The 13,291-nt window shown below is 39.6% G+C and overlaps 1 protein-coding gene across 5 annotated transcripts in view; it reads left to right on the plus strand.

Moving 5' to 3' along the window:
* The window catches only part of DIAPH2 (diaphanous related formin 2), a 166,892-nt gene that overhangs the window by 9,757 nt on the left and 143,844 nt on the right, over positions 1 to 13,291 (plus strand). For 3 of the 5 annotated variants that reach the window (XM_085060720.1, XM_085060716.1, XM_085060717.1), the window contains exons 2-4: positions 6,744 to 6,776; positions 9,093 to 9,269; positions 10,181 to 10,285. In XM_085060720.1, coding sequence (XP_084916846.1) covers positions 6,744 to 6,776; positions 9,093 to 9,269; positions 10,181 to 10,285 — 315 coding nt within the window. Of the gene's footprint in view, positions 1 to 6,743; positions 6,809 to 9,092; positions 9,270 to 10,180; positions 10,286 to 13,291 lie in introns of all 5 variants that reach the window. The other 2 variants (XM_085060721.1, XM_085060718.1) reach the window with 2 other exon arrangements.

Below are 13,291 nucleotides of genomic sequence, written 5' to 3' on the forward strand. Positions count from 1 at the left end.
CTTTGCATTTAAGAACAAGAGAAGTTTATAGAACCTGAGCCTCTCCTTGTGCAGGGCTATTAGGCTATACTTGCATACAGTGTCAGAGAGGAAGCAAGGAAGCAGGAATAAAAAAAATGTGCACAAGTATTAAGGTGAAGAAATTTCTCAAAGCAGTTTCTGCTTAATTTTTTAGGGTGATTTCAAAACCAGCTGTAAGTGCCAAGTCAGCTGGTCATTATTCCTCTTGAGAGAAAATATTTAGGTTACAACAAAAGATTAATTCTAGGTTCAAAGTGTGTGACTGTAGTTAAAAGGGTAAAAACCAAGATTGCACTTCAGTGAGAGCATAGGTGGATCTTGTCACAATAAAAAGGTGTCTCTCTTGAGGAAGTGAGGCATGAAAGGAGGAGGCCTATTCTTGGTACTCCTCATTGACCCAACTCAGAGCTTTAGAGCAGCTTTCACTCAGTCTCAGCAGCTCCACAACGTGTCTGCGTGAAAAGCTCAGCATTGCACTCAGGAGAACCTGGAGCAAGGGCAGAGGATGAGCAGCAATTCAGTGCACATCAAGTGTTGCTATCCAGCAAACCTGCTTTGTGCTGCCACTGTGATGAGCAAAGAGCTCAAACCCACTGCTTGTATCTAAGCATAAAATTGAGACCAAGTCCGCACTTCCTATGTCAGGAATTGTTTTGATATAGTTTTTCCAGTTGAAGTGTTCCATGATATTTAAAAAGTTATACCAATAAAGCAAAAGCTGAGTTCCCTAAAAATTCCAAGCTCAGAAGTCAACAACTCACATTTTTGATAACCAAGCTGCAGAGCTGCACGTGGCTCTGCCAGGGACCACCCTGGGAAATGCTCTGAACTCCTTTTTCATCAGGTCCTGCAAGTCCCTCCAATGCCTGTTCGAGTGACAAGTTTAGCAAGTGATCTCAGTCTATTTTCCTAGGAAAAAACACTTTCTAATTTGCTTCCAAACTCACTGCTCTCCTTGCTGTATGTGCAGGAAACAGATTATGCTGACACTGCCAAGCACTCCTGCCCATACCAGTGGAGTAGCAAGGACTTGCACAGATGGCTTGGTCTCTGATAAAGTCTATCTGACACTTTTTAAAGGTACCAAATGTATGCAGGGAAAGCTGCAAAGGATTTTTTGAAATTATTCCAATGCACTCCTAATCTACTAACATTTTCCTAAGGGAAGCTTAAGAGGTACAGCTTTGGAAATAAGCTTTCTTATCGAGCAAAGCATAAAACATAATTGGCACACAACTGTCTCAACCCTATTTTTTTAAAATACAATGTTTTTCCAGAAAGGCTCCATTACCAAGATTATTAGATTTGCAAGTGAAATAATTTAAGCCCAAAATAAATGCAATACTAGTCTGCAGACAACCAAAATTTAAAATAGATATGGCAACAGTGTATATGCTTAGCCTGATGATCCAAGTACATGGAGAAGTGTAATTGCTGTCCTTATTTCCCCATTTACACTACAGTTGGTGCAGTCCCATATGCTGTCTGCATGCTGTAAATATGATTTCCTCCTTCTCATCTCTTCATGCACATCCTTACCTGTCCTAGTGCAGTTAGGCACTGCCTGGAGCACGTCAGGCCTCCCGTTGGGTGCATGCAGCTCTTTGTGCAGAAACTTGCCATTTCTCTTGCTACACTTAATTTAGAAGTATTTATTAGAATGTTTAAAGTGGAAGTTGCTTAATTAGCCCTTTTTGGGCTTCTGTGGAGTTTTGTACCTACTTATTCGTGTGAGTTGTGGTTGGTGGTTTTTGGTTGGTGGTTGTTTTTTGGACAGTTGGTGGTTGTTGTTCTGTTTTGTTCATTTGATTTTTTGTTTTTTTTTTTAAAGATGTGTCTTGTTAAACCTTCTGTTGGTTAATGGCTATGCAATGCCACTCTTATTTCAAAATTAACTATTAAAATCCACAAGTAGAATTTCTCAATAACGATGGAAGCATCAAACTCGAAAGGTTTTCAATGCCTGTTTTAAGAGCAGGGTTTGCCATGGCTCTTAACTTCTTTTAAGATCCTGATTAGTTCAGTATCTCTTAGAACATTAAACCTGCACATTGAGGCCAGCAGGCTGCACTTCATCAAAGCAGCATTGCAACATTTGTTTGTTGGGAAACTCATGAATGGAGTCATTGCTTTGCTCTTCCCAAAGTCTACTTTGCAAACGCTCTAACAGCAAACTGTAGCTTGATAGTTTGAGGTGAGGAATGTGAAGCTGTGGAGCATTCTGAGGAGAGGCTGCATTTGCCTGCAATGAGAAGCATGCTGCACTGTCACAAGGACTGCTTCAAGATGCTCAGAGACAGACCTGCCTGGCAGGATCACCAGAGCAGGACACAGATCGTGGCTGCAGCAAGTGCTGCATGAAGAGCTGCAGTTGTGCAGCTTAGCTGGTATAATATAAACCCTGCTGGTCTGGGAGGCTCTAGTGGCAGCTCAGCTGATGGGGTTGGTGTGGAGACTTGATGGAAAATGTTTGCACTTTAGCTGTGGCTCTGGAAAATGCCAGAACTGACTTTATTTGCCTCTGCACTGGTTAATGGGAGAACTGCCTCTTCTAATGGGCTCCCTGGAGCTGTTTCTGCAGTTGTCAAACCTGATCTGACTGTCCTGCTGCCACCCTTGCCCTTTGACTCACAACCAGCAGTTTTGTTGGCTTAGACTGACATGGAACTGCAGCTCTGGGGAAAAGCTTTTAATTTTGTTCTGTTTTTTAAAGCTTACTTATCATGAACACCAAGAAATCATTGTCTGAAACAAACTTTTCAGAACAGTAATGGCAGCTTGGGCTACAAATAATAATAAAAAAAAGTTAGTTCAGTTGTCTTCCTCAACTCCTTTTGTATCTTCAGTTGCAGATCTGATGAAATTAAGACTAAGTTTGTTTACAGTGATTTTTTTTCAACTTGTGAGTTAATTTGCGTTTTTGTAAAATCTTCTTTGAAGTCACCTGGCAAAGTGCAATTTTTTGAACAGTCCATTTGCTTTTGGAATATGGTGGTGATGTGCCAGTCAGACAAAACTGAGAAAGCTCTTTCAGTTCCTCTCAAGGTCTATTTTCAGTCAGACATAACCAAACCACTGCTTAGGATCTCTCTCTCATGTTTCCCTCCATGTTCAGGCTCTAGGTTAAACCTTCATTTAAAAATTTCAATAGTGCGTATTCAAGGAGTTTGTGAAGCAAAGAGCTGCAAGGCAAACAAGATTTTTCCATATGGTGTCATATAGACCAAATGTAAATGTGCAACAATGGGAACAAAACCATAGGTGTTGCTCAATTCAAGTGTTTCTGAGACAGCAGATGGATTGCAACAGTCATTTCAAGGCTTTGCTGAAAGCATGCTGAATGCTCCTTGAAGTGTGAAAAAAATGATACTAAAGCAGACATTAGTAATAAAATTAGTAAAAATATAATTCACAAAATGTCAGGTTTACTTCACCTTGGATAAAGATCTTGAAAGGCCTAAATGAGTGTGTAGCCCCCATTTTCTGCACTTCAGCATTTATAACTTGGATATCTTTTCACAATTTCTTAGGTGCCTTTTTAGATTTAATTGCGAAATTGAATACGTTAGCAGATGGTTAAATTGTCTAATGGGAACATTATTCATTCTCTGAACTGAAGAACAGAGGTTGTAGGAGTGGATTCTATCTTGTGACTAAGACCTGGATTCAAGTTGCAGACGACTTTCTGTACTTCAGCTATGAACCACTTTGGGGTTTTGTCCCTCTGAGCCCCCTTGGTTCAGGTGCTCATATGGGAAGTTATTCCCCTCCTGCTGTATGCAAATTAAAAATCATTTGTCCTTAAGTGAAGCCTTTGCAGGTGTTGAAGTAGAGGTAAATTTTAGAAAACAGCCATATCAGCTCAATTTCAAATAAAACCACAGAAGTTAAGAGGTCAGGTTTCTGATTGTTAGCCCTAGCAAATGAGCTTTGCAGGAGCAGGGAGCTGCTCCCTGAGCCTGCAGCCTTGCAGCAATGGGAGTCCAGCACACCTCGATTTGCCTGGGCAGTGCAGTGAGAATTGCTGGAAGTTCAGAAGTTACCCAGCTGGACATTGCTCATTCTGCATGTGCTGAGCTGGGAGTTACTGCTGATTTGATTTGATTTTTGGGCTGGAAGTGAGAATCCTGAGCATAATGATTAAGAACATGGCAAAGTAATACTTGAATGTAATCAATCCATGTAAACATACCTCAGCTTACAACTCATGGCCAGCTTAAGTGATTTGGAACACAAAGTTAGAAAAAGATATAAAAAAGTAGGCTGGCTCTGAGTTTTGTATTAAAAGTTGATGCAATCACCTCGAGTAGTTTAATTCTGTCAGTGTGACATTGTTGCTGCTGCAGTCTGCATTAAGTTTGCATGAGGAAATAGTGATTTCTAGAGCAAGAAATGTAGTGAACTATGAATATCTCTCTACTGTTTTAATGTGCAAGATTTCCATTACTCTGAATATTAGGAGGGCTGAAACTGACCTTTTGAGATAAAGATGTGCAGCTGCACTAGTATATGCTCTTATTTTTGTGTGCCATACTGTCAAGATTGGTCTGTACTTCTGAAAGAAGTCAGAGACATGGAGTAAACTAAAACTGGGAAGAGTGAATAGAAAATATTAACTCTTGATAGACTGGAAAGGCTGTGTTTGAAAGGGAAGCTCTATCACTTATATCTTCTAACTAAAGAACTAAGTACATCAGTAGGAAATAGTTCTTAAGTGTAGATGCTGAAGAAATTCTGTGGTTTGTGTTGATATTAAAAACTAGGAGAGAGAGTTGATACAGAGCTGTCTTAAACTGTGTATGTATTTATATGTATAAATAGTCATTTGAGATCCCTTATCTGCAAATGTTTCCTCATACAGATTTTTGTGAAACCTTTTCCCTTGGGCTGCTCCTGCAAACAGGGAGTAGGTGTTTTTAACAAGCTAGGATGATGTAGATTTCTTTTTTGTCCTGTGTTGCTCTGGCTGTCTCACAGATGGCTGAAAGAATAATGCTAGAGGACTACAAAATCTGCCATATCTTAAACTTCCTTCTGGGGAGGTAAACTACTTTTGAGTTCTGTTCTGAAATCAGCCTGGAAGTGTGATTTCTTTGTTAGTACAAGAGATTGTCAAAACTGCGTGAGGATCTGCAGGTACAGAACTGCCTTGACTTCGCCTCCAGCTACTTGCAGTTCTCTCCTACCTGTTAAATGTGCTGCTTATCTTGAGTGGCTGCTGGCAGCAGTGTGCCTTACGCACCAGAAGGATCTCTGGGAAGAGAGCTTGCAGGGCCTGAAAACATGCTGGGTGCTATTTTGTTTTAGTATTCTGTATTTTGCCCAGAGGAGTTTGAGTGACAAATGCAATATAAGTGTAGAGATGGGGTAGACGATCCTGTTCCAGCTTCTGGGAGAGATTGACAGTACTTAAATGAGAAGGGGAAAAAAAAATTCTAGTACAAGTAGTTCTTAAAATGGGTATGGAGTTTTTGAACTTCTTGCTTGCCTGGCTGTTTCTGGGTTGAAAATATGGGTAGGCTTTGCTTCATTTTTCTTCTTCATTTTTCCCCAGAGCTTCAGCTTTAGCTGAGCAGCCCTTCCCAGTCTTTGAGCTCCCACCCAGCAGCAGGGTGGTTGGTCAGGGGGTTATGTGGGGATAGAGCAGGACAGCTCATCCACAGTGAGCAGAGAGATTCCAACCCAGATCACATCATGCTGGGCAGTAAAGGCAGGGCTGCAGCCTGGGGAGGAGATTTTTCCAACTTAGCTGTTGCTCAGAAGTTGGGGAGGCATTGGCCTGCTGGTGATGGCTTTTGCACCATTTGTTTCTTTATTTTCTTTTTTCCCTTCAGTTACTACATTGTCTTCATATCTGAACCATGAAGTTTTTCTTGCTTTTGTACTGGTTGGCTACATGATCTGGGAGGGAATGGCTGTGTGGGACAGCCAGGGACAGTCCACTCCACTGTCCCCTGCACTTCTGAATGCTTCTTGAGTTCTGTCCTTCCTAAGTTCTGTGCCTTAACTTCTATTCATGACTGCTTGGTGTAAAGTGAGCAAAGTCCATGAACCAAATGCTCCCTTGATAACGATTAGTGATATTGGTGTGTAATATGGATGACTTTTTTAGCCACAAATACAACACTGGTGATTGTTGTCAGCAGGATTTTCATGCTGCTGAGGAAGCAGTGACAGGGCACAAGGGAGGGAGAGTTTGAGTACAAGAGGGGGTACAGGGTTTGAACATCAGCAGCTGACTGACTGTAAGCAGCTCACCTGCAGCCTGCCTTTGCTCGGTGTGCAGGGGGAATTGGCAGCAGGCTGCAGAGGTTTGGGCTCAGGGAGGGCTGGGGCAGTGCTCAGCTCTGTGTCAGATGCTGGCAGAACTCAATCCCATGGCTCTGCTGACGCAGGAAGGAGTCCAGCAGTTCTTGTTTGTTTTGGAAACCCTTCTGAGAGCCCTGGCTGCTGGTTTGTGCAATGCTGGGGGTGCTACAGCAGGGCAGGTTTCAGCTGTGGGAATTAAATACTCCAAAGAGAAGGTGCAGTGGGGTACAAGCTTGCTTTTCACAGCAAAGGCAGTAGATTCCATGTTCATTTACCTGCAGTTTTGTTACACTTGGTGAAATTTCAAATGCTTTTAATGTTTGAATACATTAAATACAGAGTTCTTTGTTCTGAAGCAGTAGGTAACACTGTCTTTTTTTCTTTGATTTGTGTGTGTTGTTTTTTTTTAATAGAATATTCAAATAAAAACTTTGGCAGATGATGTGGTAAGGTCTTTGTAGCATCTTAATTTGCAATGGTAACTCCACGCTGCATGCTACTTTACTACAAATGTTGTGGACAAAATAACATATTCTTATAAGGATATTAAGCACTAGATTTCAGAAAATTGAGTGAGTATTCCTAAAGATCTTAATTTGTGACTTCAGTTGAAGATGATGAATGATAATTTCTGTTTGGAGAACCTTCCATAACCACACTTTGAGTACTTTAGTAATACTGTGGCTATGTTGAAAGTGTTGCTCAACAGTTCAAGTGGTGTTTCTCTTGACCTTCTCTTTAACAAGAAATGATCTGCAGTGGTTCTTCAAAGCTGGTTGCCACATGATTCAAGTGGAACCATTTTGGGTAATAAATGTGTACTGATTGCCCAGCAACACATTGGTGTTCAGTAGCACCAGCTTGGGAAAGCTGAATACTTTGAAGCTGGTTGCAAACTATTTTTTCAGAAACTTATATCAAAATTGATTTCATTAAAATTACAGCCTTGTATTATATATGTATATAAAATAAAGCCACACTGGCTATCTAGTTAATGATTGTCTACACATCTGAAATGAGGAAATTGTGCCTCATCATCACATAGAACATTAATTTGTGGCTTTAAAGTGATCTCACCATTGCAACTCATTAAACAAAAAATTTGTTGTTAATAAGTTATACTTGAAACAGATGACAGTGTGGTGAAATAGGATCTTAAATGACTTTTTGGTGAATGGGCTTTTTAATGTAAGTGACAGTAAAACTGCATTTGATATATATTGGCTAAATTTGGATAATCCTTTAAGGCATTATGAAGTTTCCTTGGCCTTTTCACCAGGATATGCCCTAATTTTAGTTTCCAAAAACATAATTTAAACTATCCAAATAAGGGGATTAAAGTAATATTCTTGCTTTGTTAAAGACATTAACAGTATCCTTGTAGGTATGGTGTTTCTGTCCACAAATATAAAATTTCTAAGGAAGAAGAAAACCCCCCCTACCACCCCTCCCTCAAAAAAAAAGCTCAAAAGAAATACAAAGGGAATGCAGCTTATCTAGGGACATTTTCCTTCAACAATTTAAGGTATTTTTATAGGATCTCAAAAATAACTAACAAAAAAAAATGAATAAAAAGAAACAAAACAAGAGAAAAATAATCTTCCTTCTCCATACTCCACAGTGCTTCCTCCAGTTTCTGCACTCTGGACTTGCTAATCTAAAATGAATCAAAATTTTTGCAAATAAAATATTCCATTGAACTTTTCACACCTCCCAGAGGTTGTTGAATTGTAGCAAATACAAATTTTGGTTTGCATATTTTCATGGAGATGACAATGACTGCTATGAACTATCCTGGTTAACCCTACATAAGCTGCTGGTAGATGAAAGCACATCTTCATAAGGCTGTTCAGTGCCTGAAACAAATACAGGAGTATTTGTGGATGCAGACAGTTCACTGAGGAAAATTGCTATGTGCGTAATGCTCTCAAAATGAACGTATGTATAGATAAAAAATTGAAGACAGTGATTAAATGGAAAAAATCTGTTCAGAATGGAGTTATATTTTATAAATACAGTGGGAAATGGCCTTATGAGGAAGGTGCTTGCAGCATTGCCAAGGCAGGGAGTAAAGCATGCTTCACCCCGTGCAGGTGGGCTGGTGGGAGGCAAGCAGGCAGCTCTACCTGCAGCCCTGGCAGTGGCTGAGCTCTCACTAATGTCTGCTGGTGGGTTTAACCTTGGGCTGCTCTGTGTCAGTAACCCATCCCTGCCTCCCTCGAGTTTGGCACTAACTGCAGCAGTTCCTACTCAAAAACACCTCAAGGAATTACCAATGATGCTTGGAGCATTAATTCCTCTACCAACTTGACTTTACTTTAGCAGGAATTTTTTATAAGCCTGATGAACTCATGAGTACCTCCTTCCCACCTCTGGCTTTTTATAGCTCTTCAGGTGAAGGAACACTTGGACATTACCTTTGTGGTACCATATTTATTCACTGTCAGGATAATTAGAGACTAATGAGAGAAGATGAGCTGAAGATTTTGAAATGCTAAGATTTTTAACTTAGCTGGTATAATCTTGAATCCTGGAGAAATATTTATATCCCTTTTGCATGTGACCTGTCATGAGTTTACCTTATATGTTATTGTCTTTCTGTGCAAAGTAATCTCTGAATACTAGAGTATTTTTACTTACAGTTCAGCTTGAGTTTTAACTCTGCTGCTTGAATTAACTAAAACCACGTGCATTGCTGCCATCTAATTGGCTGCTCTTCTCTGTTTCTATTTCTGCTTAATTTTGAATGAATGTCTTTGCAGCGTGACAGAATTACAAGCTTCAGAAAATCGGCAGTGAAGAAGGAGAAACCTCTCATCCAGCATCCCATTGACTCTCAGCCCTCCATCAGTGAGATCCCACATGCCCAGGCGCTTGTGGATGAGCGTTGCATGAACTTATCAGAAAAAGAAGTTATGGATCTCTTTGAAAAAATGATGGTAAGGTGTTGGCATGGCCTGGGAACTGTCCTGTTGCACTGTGTGGTTCTGCTCTGTTCTGTGGAGCTGCCAATGTCTTTTGAAGGATTGGATGAGTGTTAATTAACACTTGCTTGATTTGCTAGTTAGATTAAGGGATTAGTTGGTAACTTTTCCAAGTAAAGTTAATTGAAGCAGACAATGGGTCTTTGACAAAGCTGCTCACCAGTAGTTATTACAGTAACATTTACTGTATTTACTTGTATTTATATAAATGTATTTAATAACATTTACTGTTATTACAGTAACATTTACTGGGCTTGGCTGCTACTCTGAAGTTACTTTGACTTTTAAAGGCAATCCTAGTCACAGCTAGTAATGACTGCATTGTATTCAAGCAGTTATTAAGTTAAAACTGGTATCCTAACAGATTTAATCTAGAGAGCATTTTGACTTTTAGGCTTGTTTGAAATACATCTGTTGGAACAGTTTCACATCTGCTCTTCCATGAGTTAATGGTCCATGTAATAACAACCTTCTGATCAGATAGTGCAGGAACAGTGGCCATTGTGGTAAAGTTTCATTAAAAACACAGATCATCTCAAGAGTTGACATTTCTGTATCAACTTGAGGTGTGGAATTCTTGTGTCTGTTCTCTAGTTTTACTTCTTGAGCCAAATTTCACAAGTGTTAACTACCCTTGATGCAATTTAAATTTTGGCTAAGTCTCAGAAACAATGAACACTTGAGGTGACAGAATGAAATGAGAAAGTCAGGTAGGGCAAAACCAAACACACACAGATAAACTGGAAAAAGTCACTTCTGTTTCTTTGAAAATCAAATTTTTTTTAACAAAAGCAGCTAAAAAAGAACAAACACTAATAAAAATGATGAAATACATTCCTGATGTCGTGTGGTCTGTTTCTTTACAGGAAGACATGAACCTAAATGAGGAACGTAAAGCTCCTTTGAGAGATAAAGACTTGAGCACAAAACGTGAGATGGTTGTCCAGTACATTTCTGCAACTGCCAAATCCGTAAGTACTCACCTCTCCGAGGCAGACCTGAGTGAGAAGCTTAGCTTTCTGAGGGTTATGCTTTTCAAGCTGGAAACTTTAAATTTTTTTGTCTGGATTTATCTGAGTGGTAGGAAAAAATAAATGTGTGCTTACTAACACACTTTGAAATGCTCGCAGCTGCAGCTGAAGAGTTAGTTTGTATTTCCCTTGCTGGGCAATGTGAAAACTTGTAAACTGTAAGAAACTGCAGATCCAATGATGTAGAGTCATGGATGGAACCTGAGCAGATTTCTGTGCAATTCATCTTAAGAATTTTTGGTACTAAAAGATGTTGGCTTTGTGGCTTCAGTAGTGGTGTGTGTACTAGATTCCTTTAGTGAAAAGATGGTCTTAAAACCAGTTTCAAATCACATTTTGAAAAGAAAAAATATTTTGACCATTCATGTTGATTGTTCTCTGCAGTTTAATTGATTAGCCCTTCATGCAGAATTTTTGAAGTCTGTCATCTTTGGGGTGCAAGAAGTGTAAGAAAATGTATTTCTCCACCCCAAAAAATGTTGGGGCATCCAGTTGTTTTCAAGTAGTGAAGAGCTGCAGTTTATTTTCTACTGTTCAACTGTTAGTAGTTATCAGAGACAACACTAATGCTTTGTGTGTGTTAAAAGTTGACTGTGGTAAGTAGAGAAATAGATTCTGTCCTGATTTGCTACTTTTTTTGTTGTGTGAAGAGTTTTTTAAGGAAGGTAGTGGTGAATTCTGAGGAGCTGAATGAGTTGAGGTGTTGGGGAGCATTAGTGGTGAGAGGTAGCTCTGTGTATCCACAGGCAGTTGTATGTTCAGGTGACAAAACTTGCTATCAGCCTAATTCTTCAAGATAATTAGGTAACGCATATGATTTTATTTGGAAATTAGGATAAATGTCACCTTTTGTCCCACTGAAGTTGCTGTGTGCACTGAGAGGTTACTGGAAATGAAGACCAGGTTCAAATCCATGATGGCAACACTGGCAGCACTTCTGCAGAGCTGAGTGCTGAATACAGACAGCATGAAATGATCTGTTCTGCAGTGAAATAACCTGGCAAATCAAATTATGTTGGTGTCTGCCTAAGGAATCTGGGAGCATAGACTGCAAGCAGTACAGTTGGTTTGTCTCTTTTTAACCTTGAAAATCAGCTCTGCAGAGTTGTATTGAAAAGAATTCAGATGACAATGACATGCAATTATTATGCAAATGCCTTGTATGAAACATTACAAACTCCAGTAAGGAAAAGCTTGTGTTATAATGGTGATGAAATGGTAATGCAAATGGTGATTTAGTTTCTGAGAGCAGTGATGTTCCTGCATGAGTTCATGTTAAACGAAATCCAGAGTTCTTTAGTGTCTGCTGGGAGGAATCCACTGCTTTAAGCATGGGCTAACTAAAAGTACAAATGATTGCAGAATTATTCAAGCTCATGCAGTGAATGTTGTGAACTATGAACTAGACTGTCTTTGGGAACTATTAATTATGCTTGCTAAGGTATTTGTGTTCACTTGATGATCAATATCAAATCTCAAAGTTTTCTTAGTATGCAAGAATACTTTATTAAAGCAGTAGAAAGTAGAAATAGAAGTATTTGCAATTTTTTTCCCCAAAAGTAGCTGAGCAATGGTGATGTTTCTCATGTCTACTGCTATTGAAATGTAGCTGCCCCAGGTCCCAGAATTGTGTAAGACTTGAACAAGGAAAGCATGGCTACCACTGCATGGCTTACTGCTGAAATTGTAATGCATTGCACTCCTGCCCCACGTGTGCTGCAGCATGGGAAACTTAACAGAACTGGGAATAGATTTGTCCAAATGTACTAACCATTGAAAATCAAGTCATGCTTAAAGGTCCTCGTACATGAATGTGCACTTGGAATGTAAGTCAGCACCAGTGTGGATGTTTTACACACATGCAAAGGGTTTTTCCTAGAGGAAAAACTGCTCATATTGAAGTTTGTGTGCTTCAGTACACCCTTCTTGCAATTGAATCACAGCATTTGAATGGAATCATTCAGAAATATACATTACCTTTCTGTAGCATGTTCTCCTAACTTAACTTTTAAATAGCTAGCATCTTGATTGTTAAAAAAAATCTAAAATACCGAGCTTAATTTTAACATGTTGATTGGGATCCTACGATGGCACAAAACCTCATTTTCACTTTTAATTTCATCTTCTCTTTAATGCAACTACTATTCTCCTCAGATGAATTCAAGCCCTAATCAATCTTTACTGCATCATGAATTGTCAAACTTTCTTTTCTTCAGGATTGTCTTCCATGAAAATGCTGGTTGCATTCAAATTGATCTGTCTTTAAGTTTTCTACCTTTTTTTCTTTTGTCACAGATCTGTCTTCCTTTTTTTACACTGAAAATACTTGGACCTTCTGCTTAGAGCTCACCAAACAGACTTAACAGTTGATGTGACTTTCCTTGCAGTTCATTTCATGTTTGTTTTAATTAGGCTTTTGAGCTCTCTCCTTTCATGTGAAAATATCACTCATTTGCTGACGTTGTCTTAACCAAATGATTTTCAATTTGGTGCTTCATTTTCCCTGCCTGTGTGCTGTCTGCAGCATGTTGACCATGCTTTTCTGAAACCCTTCTCTTCAGAGTTCTGAGGGAGAAAGGAGCTTTGGGTTTCACTGGGTGGAGAAAGTTTTCCTTTTCCTTGAGGGGAGTAGGACGTGTAGCAGCTGATGAGCTGGATGCTTTCATGGGAAGTGATTTTCTGTGCTTCTCATTTTTCTCTCACTTGGAGAGAAAGATTGTTGACCATGGAAATTATAGTTGAGAACTGGTGAAGGACTGGAATTCCCTTTTACAGCTGAACCTGGTGACATTTCATGCCCTATTGAATAGCTGAACACTGGTGAGAAGATAGTAAATGAGGAGAAGAGATTGTCTGGTGATGGCAATCCCTCCTTGTGCTCCTCGAGCAAACTTCAGCAGGGAGACACAAGTGCTGATTTGAAAGCCTTGCAGGAACTTCTGTTTC

This window comes from Lichenostomus cassidix, chromosome 4A (genome assembly GCF_008360975.1).
Source record: "Lichenostomus cassidix isolate B80296 chromosome 4A, HeHo_3.0, whole genome shotgun sequence".
Classification (NCBI taxonomy): Eukaryota; Metazoa; Chordata; class Aves; order Passeriformes; family Meliphagidae; genus Lichenostomus; species Lichenostomus cassidix.